General features: G+C 34.4%; 1 protein-coding gene across 6 annotated transcripts in view; it reads right to left on the bottom strand.

Moving 5' to 3' along the window:
• LOC105268610 (cardioacceleratory peptide receptor) overlaps window positions 1-13,755 on the bottom strand; it is a 33,130-nt gene extending 19,375 nt beyond the window's left edge. For 3 of the 6 annotated variants that reach the window (XR_892352.1, XM_011308309.1, XM_011308339.1), the window contains exons 1-2: window positions 12,567-13,639; window positions 7,214-7,603 (exon numbers count right to left, since the gene is read on the bottom strand). Coding sequence is in view for 5 of the 6 variants with exons in the window: in XM_011308309.1 (XP_011306611.1) it covers window positions 7,214-7,372 (159 nt within the window). In the remaining variant the exon portion in view is untranslated. Of the gene's footprint in view, window positions 1-7,213; window positions 7,604-12,566 lie in introns of all 6 variants that reach the window. The other 3 variants (XM_011308317.1, XM_011308326.1, XM_011308347.1) reach the window with 3 other exon arrangements.
• Window positions 13,756-15,050: the final 1,295 nt, after the last annotated feature.

Below are 15,050 nucleotides of genomic sequence, written 5' to 3'. Positions count from 1 at the left end.
ATCCTTGTTCTTTTCACTGCTGTCGTTACCGAGAAGAATTGAGAAAGAGAAGAACAGAAAATTGGCGAGTCTGAAAGTAGGAGTGTCATCGTCAAGATTGGAGTAGCCAGACAGAAAATGAAAGACGCCGGTTGAGATAAACCCTTGTGGATGAGTATTCTTACAACTGCCAATTCATCCTTGCTGTTCTTGCAGCTCGCAATATATTTCGTTTCATTTGTTCTCAAATCCTTTTGCCAGTTCATTCCACCTCCGGGGGACTTTATCCGGTGGCGTGTAGAAAAGTTTGAGAAAAAATTGGAAAGTTGTAGCCGAGAGGCCTGAAATTTCAGGCCCATTACCTACAAAATTAGCAATTTTTTGAATTATGGGGGTAAATAAGCACATTTGTTAATTTTCAGAAGTCATTTTAATTTTTAAATATCTCTAACTTGACTCGTTTTGACAGACAGAAGGCACTTCACAGAATAAATATCGACAAGAGACTAAAGAGGTATTACAAGTCAGACTTTGTTGCCCCGGAGAGGGCAATATATTTTCTACCCCCGGAAATATTTGCCTTTTCCTATTTCTGGTTACCAGAATTCTTTTCGGAAATATTCAAATATTATAAACACTAAGGAAGGATCGTGGGTATTTCCATTTTTTTTTTGCAACCAAGGAAAATCCCGAAGGAGTCTGGCTATAAATTATCCTCATTTAAATGTAAATAAGAAAATCAAACTTGGAAAGAGTGAATTTTGAACCCGGGGAAATCTCCAAAAATCAACATTTGCGAACAATGGGGAGATATTTATTGATTTATTCTCATTTCTCTGTTTTAAACATTAATCTTCTTATCCCAAAAGTGCACAATTAGAGTACACCATACAAATATTTTCCCAAATCTTCAGAACCGCCTTCTTGCACCCATTACTAACAGATCTTGCTGCGAAGATCCTCTTATTATACATAAGACCGTTTTTGTTCAAATGATATTCTCTTTCAGCCATTGCCAGAGTGAAAATAGAATCCCAAGTGAAAATGGAGATGAAAATCGAACGCGAAACATGAATACAATGTTTCTAGTTGATTTACTCTTTACGAGTGCAATTGGCGCCCCCTCCACCTCTACAATCCATCTCTTTTATCTTCTTCGTTAGCTTCTGACCATTATTCCAATTCACTAGGTTTGCTAATAAAATTTCAATTGCAACTGCAATTTCCTTCCTCGATGTCTCTGATTATCTGCAAACAGTGATGAACTCTGTATACTCTCAAATTGGTTATGATTTTTAGATAGATACGATCATTCAAGTGAAAGATATTTTCTAAATTGAAGGAAATATGTCATATCATTATATCTACAGAAAATGAATAGAAAAATTCAGTTGTGGTCTGTATTATAATAGAATTATTGAACAAATGTGAAATTAGTCAGTTACGCTGGAGAATTACTGGCACATTGCTAACATGCAGACGATAGAGGTTTTTTCCATACTTCAATATCGATTCAAATAAGCTTTCCAGGAATTCGATTCAGTACATTGGATTGCAACAGTTCTACGAGGAGTGCTGAGAATATAGAGTGTCAATAGTCTAGTTATGTCACGTAGATAGAACATCGTACCGAATGTCATCAGTATATGCATATTTTCGTCATCCATTCAATTTCCACAAAATAATGCATGCAATATACCGTAGTATTTCAATTCACAGGAGACGTCACTGGCAAATGAATATTGTCCCGCCAATATTAAATTATCCTCTGGGGATCTTAAGAATTTCGCAAGCCCTGAACTCAATTAACGCGCAATATTACTGTTTTGAGTGTTACCAGCTTTCGTAAAGAATTTTTGGAAAATTTACCAAAGTTTAGGTTCTTTCCGTTTCCAGTAAATCCAGTGGAGGTGAATATGAACTTTTCATTGCTTTTATATTTTTATTGTCTTTCATTTTATGCAGGGAACAAAATATAAAACGGTGTTTTGCTCACTGAGTCAGTTCAAAGAGATTAAGAAAACCACAACTGAAAACAATTATTTGTGTAAAGTATCCAACAAAAGCAAATAGCAACAAAAATAAATATGTTATCTCTTTAGAGTGTAGTTACCGTCACAATATTCATTAGGCAGAAAATAACGATTGTGGTTAGTAGTACCAGATATGATTGTCCGACCAACAAAGGATGTCACTACTTGCTGTGTGTGTTCTTCCTTTGAGAGACTGTCAACCGAATGATTAGATACACGTGGGTAGTTTATTCATGAGGTGAACTCCTCTTTGAACCGACTGGAGAAGTGCTAATTTATGGGTTTGTTGTGTAAGTGCACTTGCTTGCCGATTATATATGGAATGAGATGTTTATAATGAACTCAAAGAAATTGCTTGACCTACCGGGTAAAACAAAAATTGTAATCGGAATATTTTTTCTTAATTTCGTAAAACAAAAAAACAAACAAAACAATTTCATTTTTGTGAAAGATTTTGAAAAATTTTTCAAAAATTTAAATAGGAAATTTTTTTATAATTTAGATAGCGTATTTCTTGAGAATATTGAAAAATCAAAAAAGTAAGACAACAACAGTATAATTAAAAGAAAAAATTATATTTTTATTAAAACATTTCCCAAAAATAAAATTATTTTGGTTCTCGATTTTTTTTTCAAAAGAAAAATTTTCCGGAATTTGGAAAAAATATTCCGATTACAATTTTTTTTTACTCGGGCTGTAACACTGAGTACCTCTGAGTGGCAAGTGGAGTTTTCCCGATTCACTATATATAAAATTTCCACATATTCAAAATTCCCGAGAAAAGTAAAAGAAAGCACCCCACCTCTCTATCTGTAAAAAAAATAGAATTTCATTTTTTCCGAAAGGGAAACGGATTTTTCTAAAAAATTCTCTAAAACTTTTTTGAAGTCAATTTCGGGCGGCTGTGGTGTGCATTCAATGAAAAAAAAGCATAGGAAAGGAGATAATCCCAATTTCCCAATTTTTTCCATCTCAGGTACTACAATAGTTCCATACACTATGCCACCCTAGACTCAAATTGAACGCAGAGGATTCGAGGGAATCGACCAACTCGTAACATTATACAGCGAAGCGATTGCCTCATTGATGTGAGCGATATAATGAGGCTAAAGCGATCATCCAATTTGGTTGCCTGAGGTTGCATCCTCTAACCATTAAGTTGCTATTGACAAGGCCCTTGTAACAACGTACAGATCCATCATTATGCTTCAATCACTGAATTTTGTAATTTACTCAGCGAAATTGCCTCAATTTGGAGATCACATTCACCTGTCCATCGAACATTCTCACTTCTTAACGTGTTCCTTGCATATGTTAACGGCTCATTCTGTATTTTCTCACATTCATAAAACGAGTTCATCGTTGACTTTCGAGGAGATTACAAAGTAAGCCTCATTTACGATAATTTGGATATGGGATGCGAACTGCTGCTATGTCATTTATATTTTCTAGTGATTGGTCTGAAGCACGTGTTGAGATAATGTGTCGACTCCTTTGACACGTGTCGTCCGAGGGTACATAAAACTACTGATGACGTCAACTTACTCTGAATAAACGGAAAGAATCAAATAAATCTGTCCGTTATCCCAAATGACTTGGCAGTAATTATGAAACTTGTCGGAAGTAATAATAAAAAAATTTAAACACTTTAGTCTTGTTTCCCAAGAATCTTTAAGAGATCTCAACCCTAGAGATCATATCCTCTCCTCAAATTTTGTTGTATATACTGGGTTATGTAATATTTTGCACAAAGAACACGATTCTTGAGATTAATCTTCTATACGCTCGACATGATAATGAAAGTATTCATGGTACAGCCGAAACGAAACTTTCTCAGTTGGAGATGATGAGTAATCAGATCGGAGAAGTACTCTACGATCAATTTATTTCTGGGTATAATGCAAACTTCATGAATTTTTGGGAGGACTCATGCTGATATTTAAAAATTCTCTTATCCCAACAGAATCTCTTTTTTTTAAAAAGAATCTCTTCCTTTTTCTGAATCAGTTAATTCTTCGACGTAATTCTGGTAATTATCTATTTTCTGTACTAACATTTTTTAATTGAAATTCGATTCAAACTGATATAATTTCTACGATCAAAAAACCTATATTCGCAAAAATTTCTAGAAAATGATAAAAAAAAATTCCCATTCACATTTTTGATAAATTTTTCAACACATTTCCCAAAAATACAATTGTTTTGTTTCCCAATTTTTTTTTGGTTTCAAAAAGAAAAAATTCTGAAAAGTTTTCCAGAAATTTTTGTGAAAATTTGAAAAAAATATTCCGATTACAATTTTTTTTTACCCGAGGGAAATAAAGCTTACTCTAGATAAATTCAATCAATCAATCAATGAAGAATCTTGTGGTGTCTAGTTACACTGGCATCCGTTGGGAGCCCTTCAGTTAATTTAGCCTCGATCATTACTGGACTGACAGAGGGACAACCGGAGAATAGCCTGAAGACATACTCGAGGGTTTCCCACATGGTGGAATATTGATATGACAATTACAGTGATTGAAGTACGTCGGCTAAAATCGTCGTCAATTACCACCATCGTTATAATTACACCGTACCAGCGTATACCAGTAAATTTGCAGCGAGGTCTGATCTTCAAGGGCGTCATTCCGGGATATAACAATGCTCTTTGAAAATTGACGAGCATTCAACTGGATCCAATTGATGAGAAACCTCATATATTTATAGAAATAATAATCATCAGGCCACGGTCGCTCCGGATTTATTTGATCTACTGTCAATGACTTCCGGGACAACAAACTATCGAGGAGAATGAACCCATTCGTATAATTTTCGCTGGGATCGCAAAACTCATAGTTTTTATAGCCTGGAGGCTATATTTTTAATGACATGGTGATCGCTGAATGCTCTTTACAACCCGTTTCATCGATTACTGTGATGAAATGCACATCATGCACGGAGAGGAAAAATAAAAATATTCAGCGAAAACTATAAAGAGTATGAAAGTATTTTCAAAGTTGAAGGAATTTTTATTGATGAATATTTAATCAGCAAATGATATTAATGATTTTTTTTATTAATTGAAATAAAATTCGATGAGATATTCGCAAATATGTCTCACTATCTAAATTGGGATTCTGCTACGCGGTGAGAAATAAAATCATAGAAATAAAAAAAAACTTTTTTAAGAATTTCAAAACTCATCTGGAAAATAAATTCTATAATTCTTGGACTGGACACGAGGATTTCCCGATGTCTCGGAAAATTTTTTCACAAAATTAGACAATTGACGTTATCGTGACTCCCTGTCACAAGAATTGGCCACATTTGAAGAAAGTTTTGTAATGGAAACGAACTTACTCTCTGAAAATTTATTTATAGTCTCAATCCATCGAGATATCCATCACAGAAAACTGGGAATACCTGAAATATTGTTTGAAAACTGAACTTTCCCGCACGTCGCTAAAAAAATAGCACTCCAGCTGTTTCGTGATGGAAGTGAAAATATATGTCATCCAATCTAGAAGATTGAAAGAATCGACTTTGAAATATTGCAGATGGATTCCCAGTGAATTTCTCATGACGCATAAGCCATTAACCAGAGTCAATAAATTTGTTGGCAAACTTGTGGATGAGTTGATTGATCCTGCGCGAATATCCCATTGCTTCAAACTGAATCGAGGATAACCAGACTTCGAGAACTTTTCATATTTCTCAGGAAAGTTTGTTTAATCAGGAAGTAAACTAATCGGCTGTACCTTACTTAATAACCACGAGCTTTCAGTGCGATACATTTCCCAAGACTTGGATCTCATCATAAATTCAGGAAGCGATTCACCTCATCTCTGAAATCTTTTTTCATACCCCAATAATCCTATCCCTTTCCACGCTGTCTTCACAAGGATGGGAAATTGAATCAATAGAACTTAATCTGCGGAGAAATTTACGACTACTGATCCAAGGAAATTTCCAAGCTCTCACAATAGGTTGCCGTCGACGTACTGAACCTTTTGGTAATATTTAAAAAGATCAGAGGACTTCCTTTTTTAATCTCCTCAGCAGATTAATTTTTCCCACATGTTTTGAAATCATGAAATTTTGCATTGGAGTGCACTGACATAAAAAAAAATTGTTTACCTATTAATTTCGCTATGGATATGAAATTGAATAGAGCTTTTGTACAGCAATTTTTTTTATTCAATTTCCGACCAAGTTTAATTGACCTGAATGAATTTTGCTGTCAGCGAGAAAATTTTGTGGCATAATAAATTTTTTAACAATAGGAAGACGGGAATAATTGGTGCGGATGTCCATTGGAATAAAATCTAAAAATGTTTTAAAAAGCTCAGTTTTAAAAAATGAAATTCCACGAAATTCAAGTCGAACCACAAAGTTCAGCCAAAAACTTTTAAAAGCCTCGGCAATTCTCTATAAGTGAAATTGTTTATTAATTTTTTCTCTCTCGAAATTCCGAAAACTCAGATTATTGGAAGTGCGCCAGGTAGGCCGATTATCATCCTCCAAAAATATGCGGTTCGCGAGAAAAATGCCGGCGCAATTTCTCATTGAAATGGTCATTCCCTGATCTTCCCCCCAGCACTAAATGACTCGTCAACAATTAATGAATATTCATAACGAGGGAACCTCATTCGCAATCACTGAATTCTTTACACGCGGTAATGAATATGTTCGACGTACAATTTTTCTACTCTTTAACTTGAGGCGACACGCTGACGTGATAGAGAGTTATAACCCACATTTTACTCCCGATCCGTCACAAAACAATTACATATGAAAATTTTTTAATTGTCAACATTTTAATTTCCCTCACTTCCCCATATAATTTCATTTCCCCAAGAAATTATTTCCCTCACAACATTTAGGGCATCTCTAATCAATACAATCAATATAATCAAAATAATAATATAATGTTATATATTTAAATGCTTTTTTTTACTAAAAAAAATGAATTGACAATTGAAAAAATATGTATACCAATATATTATAATTATAAAAAAAAAACTTATTTTCAAATGTCGCCGCGGTTGAACTAGTGCACCCACTTCACATCAATTCACTTCAATACCTCAATTATCATCATCAATTACTACATTATAATTATTTGGTGAGTCGCCTGAAGAAGTGGGAGAAATTCCATTTGAATGGTTATACTGACGTTTTGCAAAGATTATGCAGTAAGATATAAAAAATGAACTCACCTCATAAAAGTAGAATGGATCGATGTCAGTGGTATTGACCTCCGCCAATGATCGATTCGACGCATTCATCGAATCATTGATGAGATCAATGTATTGATTTTGTAACTGGGTAAAGTTCCCATCAGTATCATTAACGAGTACATCCTCGAAGAAAGACATATCGTTCCCCTCCGTCTGGAGCTTCTGCACTGGTATCACTAATTATCCTCACCCGGTTTCCCCCGGGTACCACTGATCACTCCCCATTACCCCTAATCTTCTTTCTGTAATCACTCTTTCATTCGCGAGCTCTCACTGTTTTTATTAGCACTTTATCTGCCCTATCTGGCCCATCAATCATCCGGACATGCATCATTTCCATTTATTCGCACTTTTCAATCCATGACAATTCTAAAAATTCAATAACACTGAATGGTGTTTTATAGCAGAAAAAAATATTCGAGAGGATGACAAGTGTCCACGAATATCTTGGAAAGTTTATGGACGTAAAATATTAGCATTGAATGTTTTCCCTTTCTATTGAATTATCTGGTGGGGACATTTATATTGGCGAGACAAGAGGAAAAAACTTCCGTTCAATTGGAAGATGCGGACGAATCAAATTTTGGTTCTTCAAGGTATCTCTGAGATGAAACCCGGAACAGCGATATATCTATGTCAGTCAGAAATCAACACCAATTGTCGGTGAAGGGTGATGCAACTAATTTTATGAAAGTGCCAGTTGCCGCTTCCCTCAGCATTTCAATGAAAATCAACAATGCGTTTTCTAATGCAAATGAACAAGTAGATAACCGCTAAACATTTATCTTGCATTTTGTTATTGAAATTTCCATATCCATCGGATTCGTATTATACGAAAGGAAATTCAGTGAAAATGCTGGTGCATTGAAATAAAATTTGCTGATAGCTTCTTGTCATTATACTGGAACAAATTGATTGTAAAAAATATATTTGTTTATTTGTAATAAACTTTGGTTTTTTTAAACCATACTTTCACCTTCCGATTGAATGCACACTCCAATAATTATGAACATTGAAGTATTCATGGAAATGTTTCCGTCAAAAAAATATGAAATTTCGAAAAAATTAATAATTAATAAAGAAGTTCATCGAAGGCATTACGCATAATAATCAATTCTCATGGAACATGATCGCCATGATTAAAATCTAATTAGGGTGATCCGGAAATTATTCGAATGATAAATGAATTTTATTGCAAATAGTTCTAGCAAATTTTTCGGTACGAAAATTGAATTAAAAAACTCATACCAAAAAAGGGAATCCGTCAAATTTGAAGAGTCCGCGAAAATCGAATGGGTGGGTACTTATACCTAAGTGTATGGCTCGTATATCACGTCGAGTTTATCTGCCCTTGACGCTTACCGATATCATTTCTTAAACCAATGACCTAAATCTAGTCCTCGGATAATTCAGCTTCATCGTTGGCATTGCCACCCAAAAAATTTAACAACGCAATGGTATTATTTCCAGAGAAAAGTTGACGTATTCTTCGAAAATTAAATTCTTCTTTCTTTCTTTCGATGCTCACAATAACAATTGATAATCCACCGAATTATGTAAAATAAATAAAAAATAAATTTCAGGTTAACAAAGATCTAAAAAATTATTAGATCAGTCTTTTGAAAATTTGACAATCCGCCTTCATGCGAGATTTTTGAAAATCGTCTAAGATACCAACAAATATTAATTCAAAGTTTATTTAAATCCCTATTTGCGTTATTTATATATTTATAATTACTATTCAATATTTATCCATTATATATTTTCGTATAGTCATTGAATTTCAATTTCCTCAATTTCCCTCATTAAAATAGTCTGATTAAGTCTCAGAATACAGTTTGCTTAGTGTCGGTTTGAATTTTGATATTGGGCCTTCACTCTCCGCTCCTTAGTTTAACCCGGAACCTATTGGCAAGTTTCGAATTCATTGATTGAAGCATTGACCCAATTGAAGTTCCAGTCAATCGCCGGCGATGCCATTTCACCTATTGCCCTGCGCGACAAGGGCGCATTGTTCAATAGATCGGTATCAGAGTAACCGAGAAATTCATTACTCAGTAACGCGAAGAGGACCTCATTCCAAACTATATTAGCACTTCTATTTCACAAACACTTTGACTAACAATCCCAGAGAGGACTTGTTCGACAAGATTCCCATACCACTTCTTATCGCTGAAAACCCCCTCAACCAGAATTTAATCGCAGTTCAGTGAACGTTTCAACCAAGACAGGAGAATTACTTTGCAACGGTGAATACGTAATTTACAGTGTGCTATTTAAAACGGTTAGAAATTTCTCAAATTTCTAATTATATTTAAATTCAACTGCTTAATTAAAAAACTCATAACATTTTGTATCATCGTTCTATTTTGTTAAAGTATTATATAATGTAATAATAATTTTTTCAAAGAAATTAAATATCATGGTGTAATATACATGATATATTATATGTACTATATCTATATATAAGATGAGAATAAATAAATAACAGAGATATACATTAAATATTGAATTTAAATTCAATAAAAAATTGAAAACTATGGAAATGTTTTTTTCTCATAGTATGAGATTTTACTCGATCCACTACAAATTATTATCCGTTGAATATACAACTTTTAAAAATCGAGGGTGAAGAGAAGAATCGAAATTTCAAAGGTAGTGCCTCAAAGATTAACGCAGAAATTCTGAAAAGCTGAAATCACGTAACAGGAGCTATAGTACGGCAGAGGGTGCCCGCCAATATTTTCCTCTCGTCGTAAATCATGCAGACAGCAGAGGGAAAAGATCAAAACGTAATAAAGAGAATATACGGGAAAAACATCATACGATTTTTGATATAAAATTGTGCATGATGTGATAGGGGTACGTGGGAGAAAGCACCTGCGTCATTACATGCTGTTAATTAACGGGACAAATGGAGAATATGAAGGATAACGTTAAAACCAACCCTATGAATCAAATGGGGACGAAATGAACTTCAGACATGGTAGAGCAAAAATTACTTTATTCAATGGAGGATGTAATGAAGTTTATGATTCATTATTTTGGCGTAAAATAGGACCTGCAGGAGAGTGATTTTGGTTCACAGGAAAACCCCAAAAAAAACCTAACACCGAAATACTTGAGGGCATGATTAAATTCCTCAAAGTTCGAGACCAGTCCGTCATGGAATGTTAGAAATTTTTAATTGAAATTTCCCTGACATTTCTCGGAAATTTCTGTCCTCTCACTTAGAATATCCAGCAATTAAATGTTTCCCTTGAATTTCAGACGATTTTGGTTAAAAATAGGAAATAGTAGGTTTCAGTCATTAATTCTATGAAAGGTAATTAATGTAGTAAAGGGAATTCAGATAAAAACGATTTGAACGAATTCCGAAATTTCTATGGGAATGTTCATTTGGAAATTGTTTGAACTTGTTAAATTTTTACCGCGCTTACTCATGATAAATTCATGTATTTCCTGGAACTCTATCTGGAACTGGATTTTTATAACCATTTTTTTCTGAATCGAATTTGATATCATCTCATGAGAATTACTCTTCCATTTTCCATGAAATTTCAATAAATTTCTGACAGTGTTATTAGTGTCATCTACATGGTGCTCTCGTAAAAACTCCCTAGAGAATTTCTCGGTATGACGTGAAGCCACGTGCGCAATGAAAGTTCTATTAATCTTATTCTATTTATCTCCTATCAGTTATTACGGAAATAAATGATCGCTGCAATTGGCGCGAGTAATTGAGTTTTCATCTGGAGGAAACAAGTTTATTAGATCGTTGATACCAAGACCAGTCGTTCGGAGAAATACGAGAAACTTGTATTCTGTTGAAGTTAAGTTTAATTATCAACTCATGCGCAAATGAGCAACACGTGTAATAGTAATCTATGGTTCTCACTGCATATGCCCCAGAGGAATGCCAGCTTCATCTTATAATTATATCAATTTACCTTTCCACATCGGTGAGGATAAAATACATCAGAGCATGACGCAAAGTGTACGGAGAGAAATTTCCTTGAACAAACAGAGGAAAGAGTATATTTTTGGGGCGTTGGGATGGGATTTTTTACTCGTGTGGAAATGACGGAAATTACTATTTCGCTGAATGAAGCGGAAAATTTTCCAGTTTTAGGACTGGCGTCAGTTTTTCCGTCTTTGAATTTAAATATTTCTAAACAAATTCTCTCAAACTCATCAGAAAAATTGCATATAAAATTCGACTGAGTTTCCAATTTATCAAGAATTCCAGAGAATAATTACCTAAATTTTCCCAATTTCTATGAATTTTCGCGCATAATTAGAAATTCATTAAATATTGAAACAAGTGTTCTCAATTTCTATTAATGGAAATAATGAAAATGGAAATAAATGTCATGTGAATTTGGCATTGGAAAAAATGTCAACTTATCAACATGAAATTCAAGGGTAATTTTCCAAGAGTGTAGTTCAGGGTTAGAATGGAGTTGTTATATTTAACGAAAATGCCTGTCCCCGGAATTACCTCATTTATTTGTTCAGTTATCTTTTTGCGGTTATCGGTAATGGCTTTTAGCTCGGAAGAATCGTAGGGAGAGCTCGAAGCATTTAGCCAGTGGTCATTTGTCATTTTCAATCCACTGCTTTGAGGGAGCAATAGGGAATAGAATAAAGGGCCGTGGAACTTTAATACGATTGCGATTGAACTTGCACAGAATACCTGGGAAACAAACAAAAAAAAATCCTCACTTTGTCATCTCATGAAGTGCAAAAGTGATGCTTCGAAGTTCTTATTATCGCTTGTACTTGACAGAATTATTGGAGTCAGTGCAGAATGCCAGTTGTTTTTTGCAATAAATTCCTACGGGTCATAATGACTACATCAAGAGATGAAAACACAGGAGCGGAAAGAGAGAAATTGATTAAATATTTGCAATTGCAGTTGAAATACTGAAGATTATTTTCATCGCGTGCTTCTCATTTCTTTCTGATAGTGCAAACCTCATAATTCTGTTTTAATTATCGAACAATTGAATTCCCGGTAATATATCATAATTTTATTTTTCCGAAAAATTTTGCAAATAACTAAATGACAAAAATAATATTTTATATTAATCCGCTTGTTGAATAATTCAGTAAAGATAAATGTGGAGAATCGAAACTTTGGGTTTGATCACTTCACCGTTGAACTTCGATTGTTCACCGCAGAAAATTGCAAAGTCCGTCAAGCCTTTGATAGGAATAAAAATATTTCTGACAAACAGACTCATAAACAGGAATAATTCCGTTTTTAATTGGAGCAATTTCCCCACTCCCAATGTCGAGACAAGTTATGGGTTTGTTGACGGATACATACTTGTGCCTCGAGTATAAATGAGAATTGCTGTTGAGAATTCATAAAAAGTGTCGTGTCCTCTGTTTGATTATGTTATTTACGAATTTTTTATGTGAACCGATCCCATTCCTCAGGGAGTTTTCAACATGTTCATCTCGATAGTCTGGAGGATTTTCAGCCACTAGTTTCAACTACCTCAGCTACTACATCCACGAGTGTTGACTCTCGGTCCGATATTTATCGGATTTATCTCATTCCCTTCTTGTCACTATCAGCTGTCACCTCTTGCCCTTGACACTGAAACTTTCCCTTCACAGAATATTTTTTTTATCCAGAAAAATATTAATATTCCTCTCCTGTTTGTTACCGCTCATTTATTCGAATAATATTGGTTGTAGATTGTTTGTTTAAAACCCGCTGAGTTGTTTATTATCCGTGAATTATTTCCTAGGAAAATAGTTGTCAGTTCTCCTCACTAAATCATCTGAAAAATTATTGCAATATTTATATTTCTGTTTATTAAATTTTTCACATAAAATGCGTCCAGTGGTTCATTCGCGGTCTATTTTTTTAAGAAGAAATTCGTCCGTTCCCGTCATAAAATATTCGTGGAAATTCTGAGCAATATTAATATTTCGCTTTTTGTTTTTTTTTTAATCTCAATAAAAGCATCCAGTTTCTTATTCGTCGCCAGTACCGCCTGGGAAAATAATTGTCATTCACAAATTTTTATTCATCCAGAATAATATTCATATTTCACATCTCTCAGATTTTTATAGCAAGCCGATATACCGAACAGTTTACGATCTGTCAATATTAATAAAAAAATTAAAAAAAAAAATATTAACATTTCTCCTCCCCGATTGTCTTAATTCCAATTAAGGTGCGCCGAACTGTCCATTATCTCTCGATTTCCTCTGAAAATCTAATCGGCATTCAATCTCACAAATATTTTTTCCAATTCTAAAGACATATTAATATTAATAATACATCGCGGTCTGATTATTTTTTCACCCCGAGTAATCTGCGCAGAATTGTTGACTGTTTCTTGATTCCCTTAGAGAATACAGTAGACATTCACCCTCACAAAATTTTATATTAAAAAAAAATGTCAATATTTCTTCGTGATTTGGTTTTGAAGTCCGAATGAAGGACTGATTCTCTGTTAATATTTTGGAGAAATATTTCAGGGATGACAGAGGGACGCGGAGATATGGCACTTGTGACGCGCGAACCGCGACTGAGGTGAACGCGCCAGTCAGTTGCCCACAGCACGCGGTGATTCTCTCTATATCGCATCGACAAGTGGTAGGGGATCGGGTTTAGGGACATTTTCGCACATGCCTCCTAACTTCCCCTCCAGAGAGAGGAATGTATCCCTTTTTAAAAATCACGATTAAAGCGTTAAAAATCAAATGAGTTCTGAATTCAAATCAACCGTCTCAGACGATTTAATCAATGGGGAATAAACATGACAGACTTTCGAGATATCGATACTCTTGATGTTAAACCTTTTTATAATAAAACAAGAATCCGGAGGTAAACAAGTGTTTTTTGCAGCATCTACTAACTTATGTGAATGATTTGTTGAAATAAGCAGTACATACAAATATTTTATGTATATACATAAAAATATTTTTAAAAATTGGTAATTAAAACTTTTGTCAATAATAATTATAAATATAAAATAAATATATGGGGTATTCTGAGTGGACTTAACAAGATCAAATTTTTATTCAATATCTATTTCCCTGCTCATGAGATATATTGAAAAAATCAATTTTCTCTTTGTGGGTAGTGAAAGAAGCCATTGTAATTATCATTTAATGTTCCATCATAATGCAATATACCAAAATGATCTTTTCCGTCTTACATCTGTCGTACCCTTTTTCATTCACCCATTCATCGGTATAGAGAGCTTTTTCATTGCGAGCATAACAGAAATGCTCAAACCGAGGGGAAGAATGCTTCTTCTTTATGATGGGTTTTTGCTGTGAATCTCAAAGAGAAAATTTGGATAAAAAAAACCACTGAACATCATGAAGACTGCAGACAAAGAAAGAAGAGTATGTTGCACCGGAGGGACTCGAGCATTGGCGGAAGAGAATGTCTTTCACCGGTGATGTATAAAGTGCGAAGGGACAGTGAAGAAAATTCAATAAAGTTTTCTCTTCCCGGCTTTCTCCTCAGCTTTGCAATAACAAACTAATTACGACATTTTTCTCCTGAAGTAATAGATTTTGTCCATACGAAGGATCACGTTCTCGCCATTACCCTCAGTTACCTCGACAAAATGAAAAGTTCACGAGCTTCAAAGCGAAGGAAATGATACAAAATGGAGGCCAATGCGAATGCCTTCGAATTAAATTCTCAAATACTGTACCTCGTAGTCCCACCTATTCTCGGGAATTTGATTTTCTATCTTCCCAAGAAGTGGATAAATCCCAAAATTTTTACCCCAAGAGCACGTCATCCTGAAATTTCCAATTCATTGATAATTTTCAA

The sequence above is a fragment of the Fopius arisanus genome, unplaced genomic scaffold (genome assembly GCF_000806365.1).
Source record: "Fopius arisanus strain USDA-PBARC FA_bdor unplaced genomic scaffold, ASM80636v1 scaffold00003, whole genome shotgun sequence".
In the NCBI taxonomy this organism is placed as follows: domain Eukaryota; kingdom Metazoa; phylum Arthropoda; class Insecta; order Hymenoptera; family Braconidae; genus Fopius; species Fopius arisanus.
Note: the sequence above shows the minus strand (reverse complement) of the source record. Positions and strands in the feature narration are given on the sequence as shown.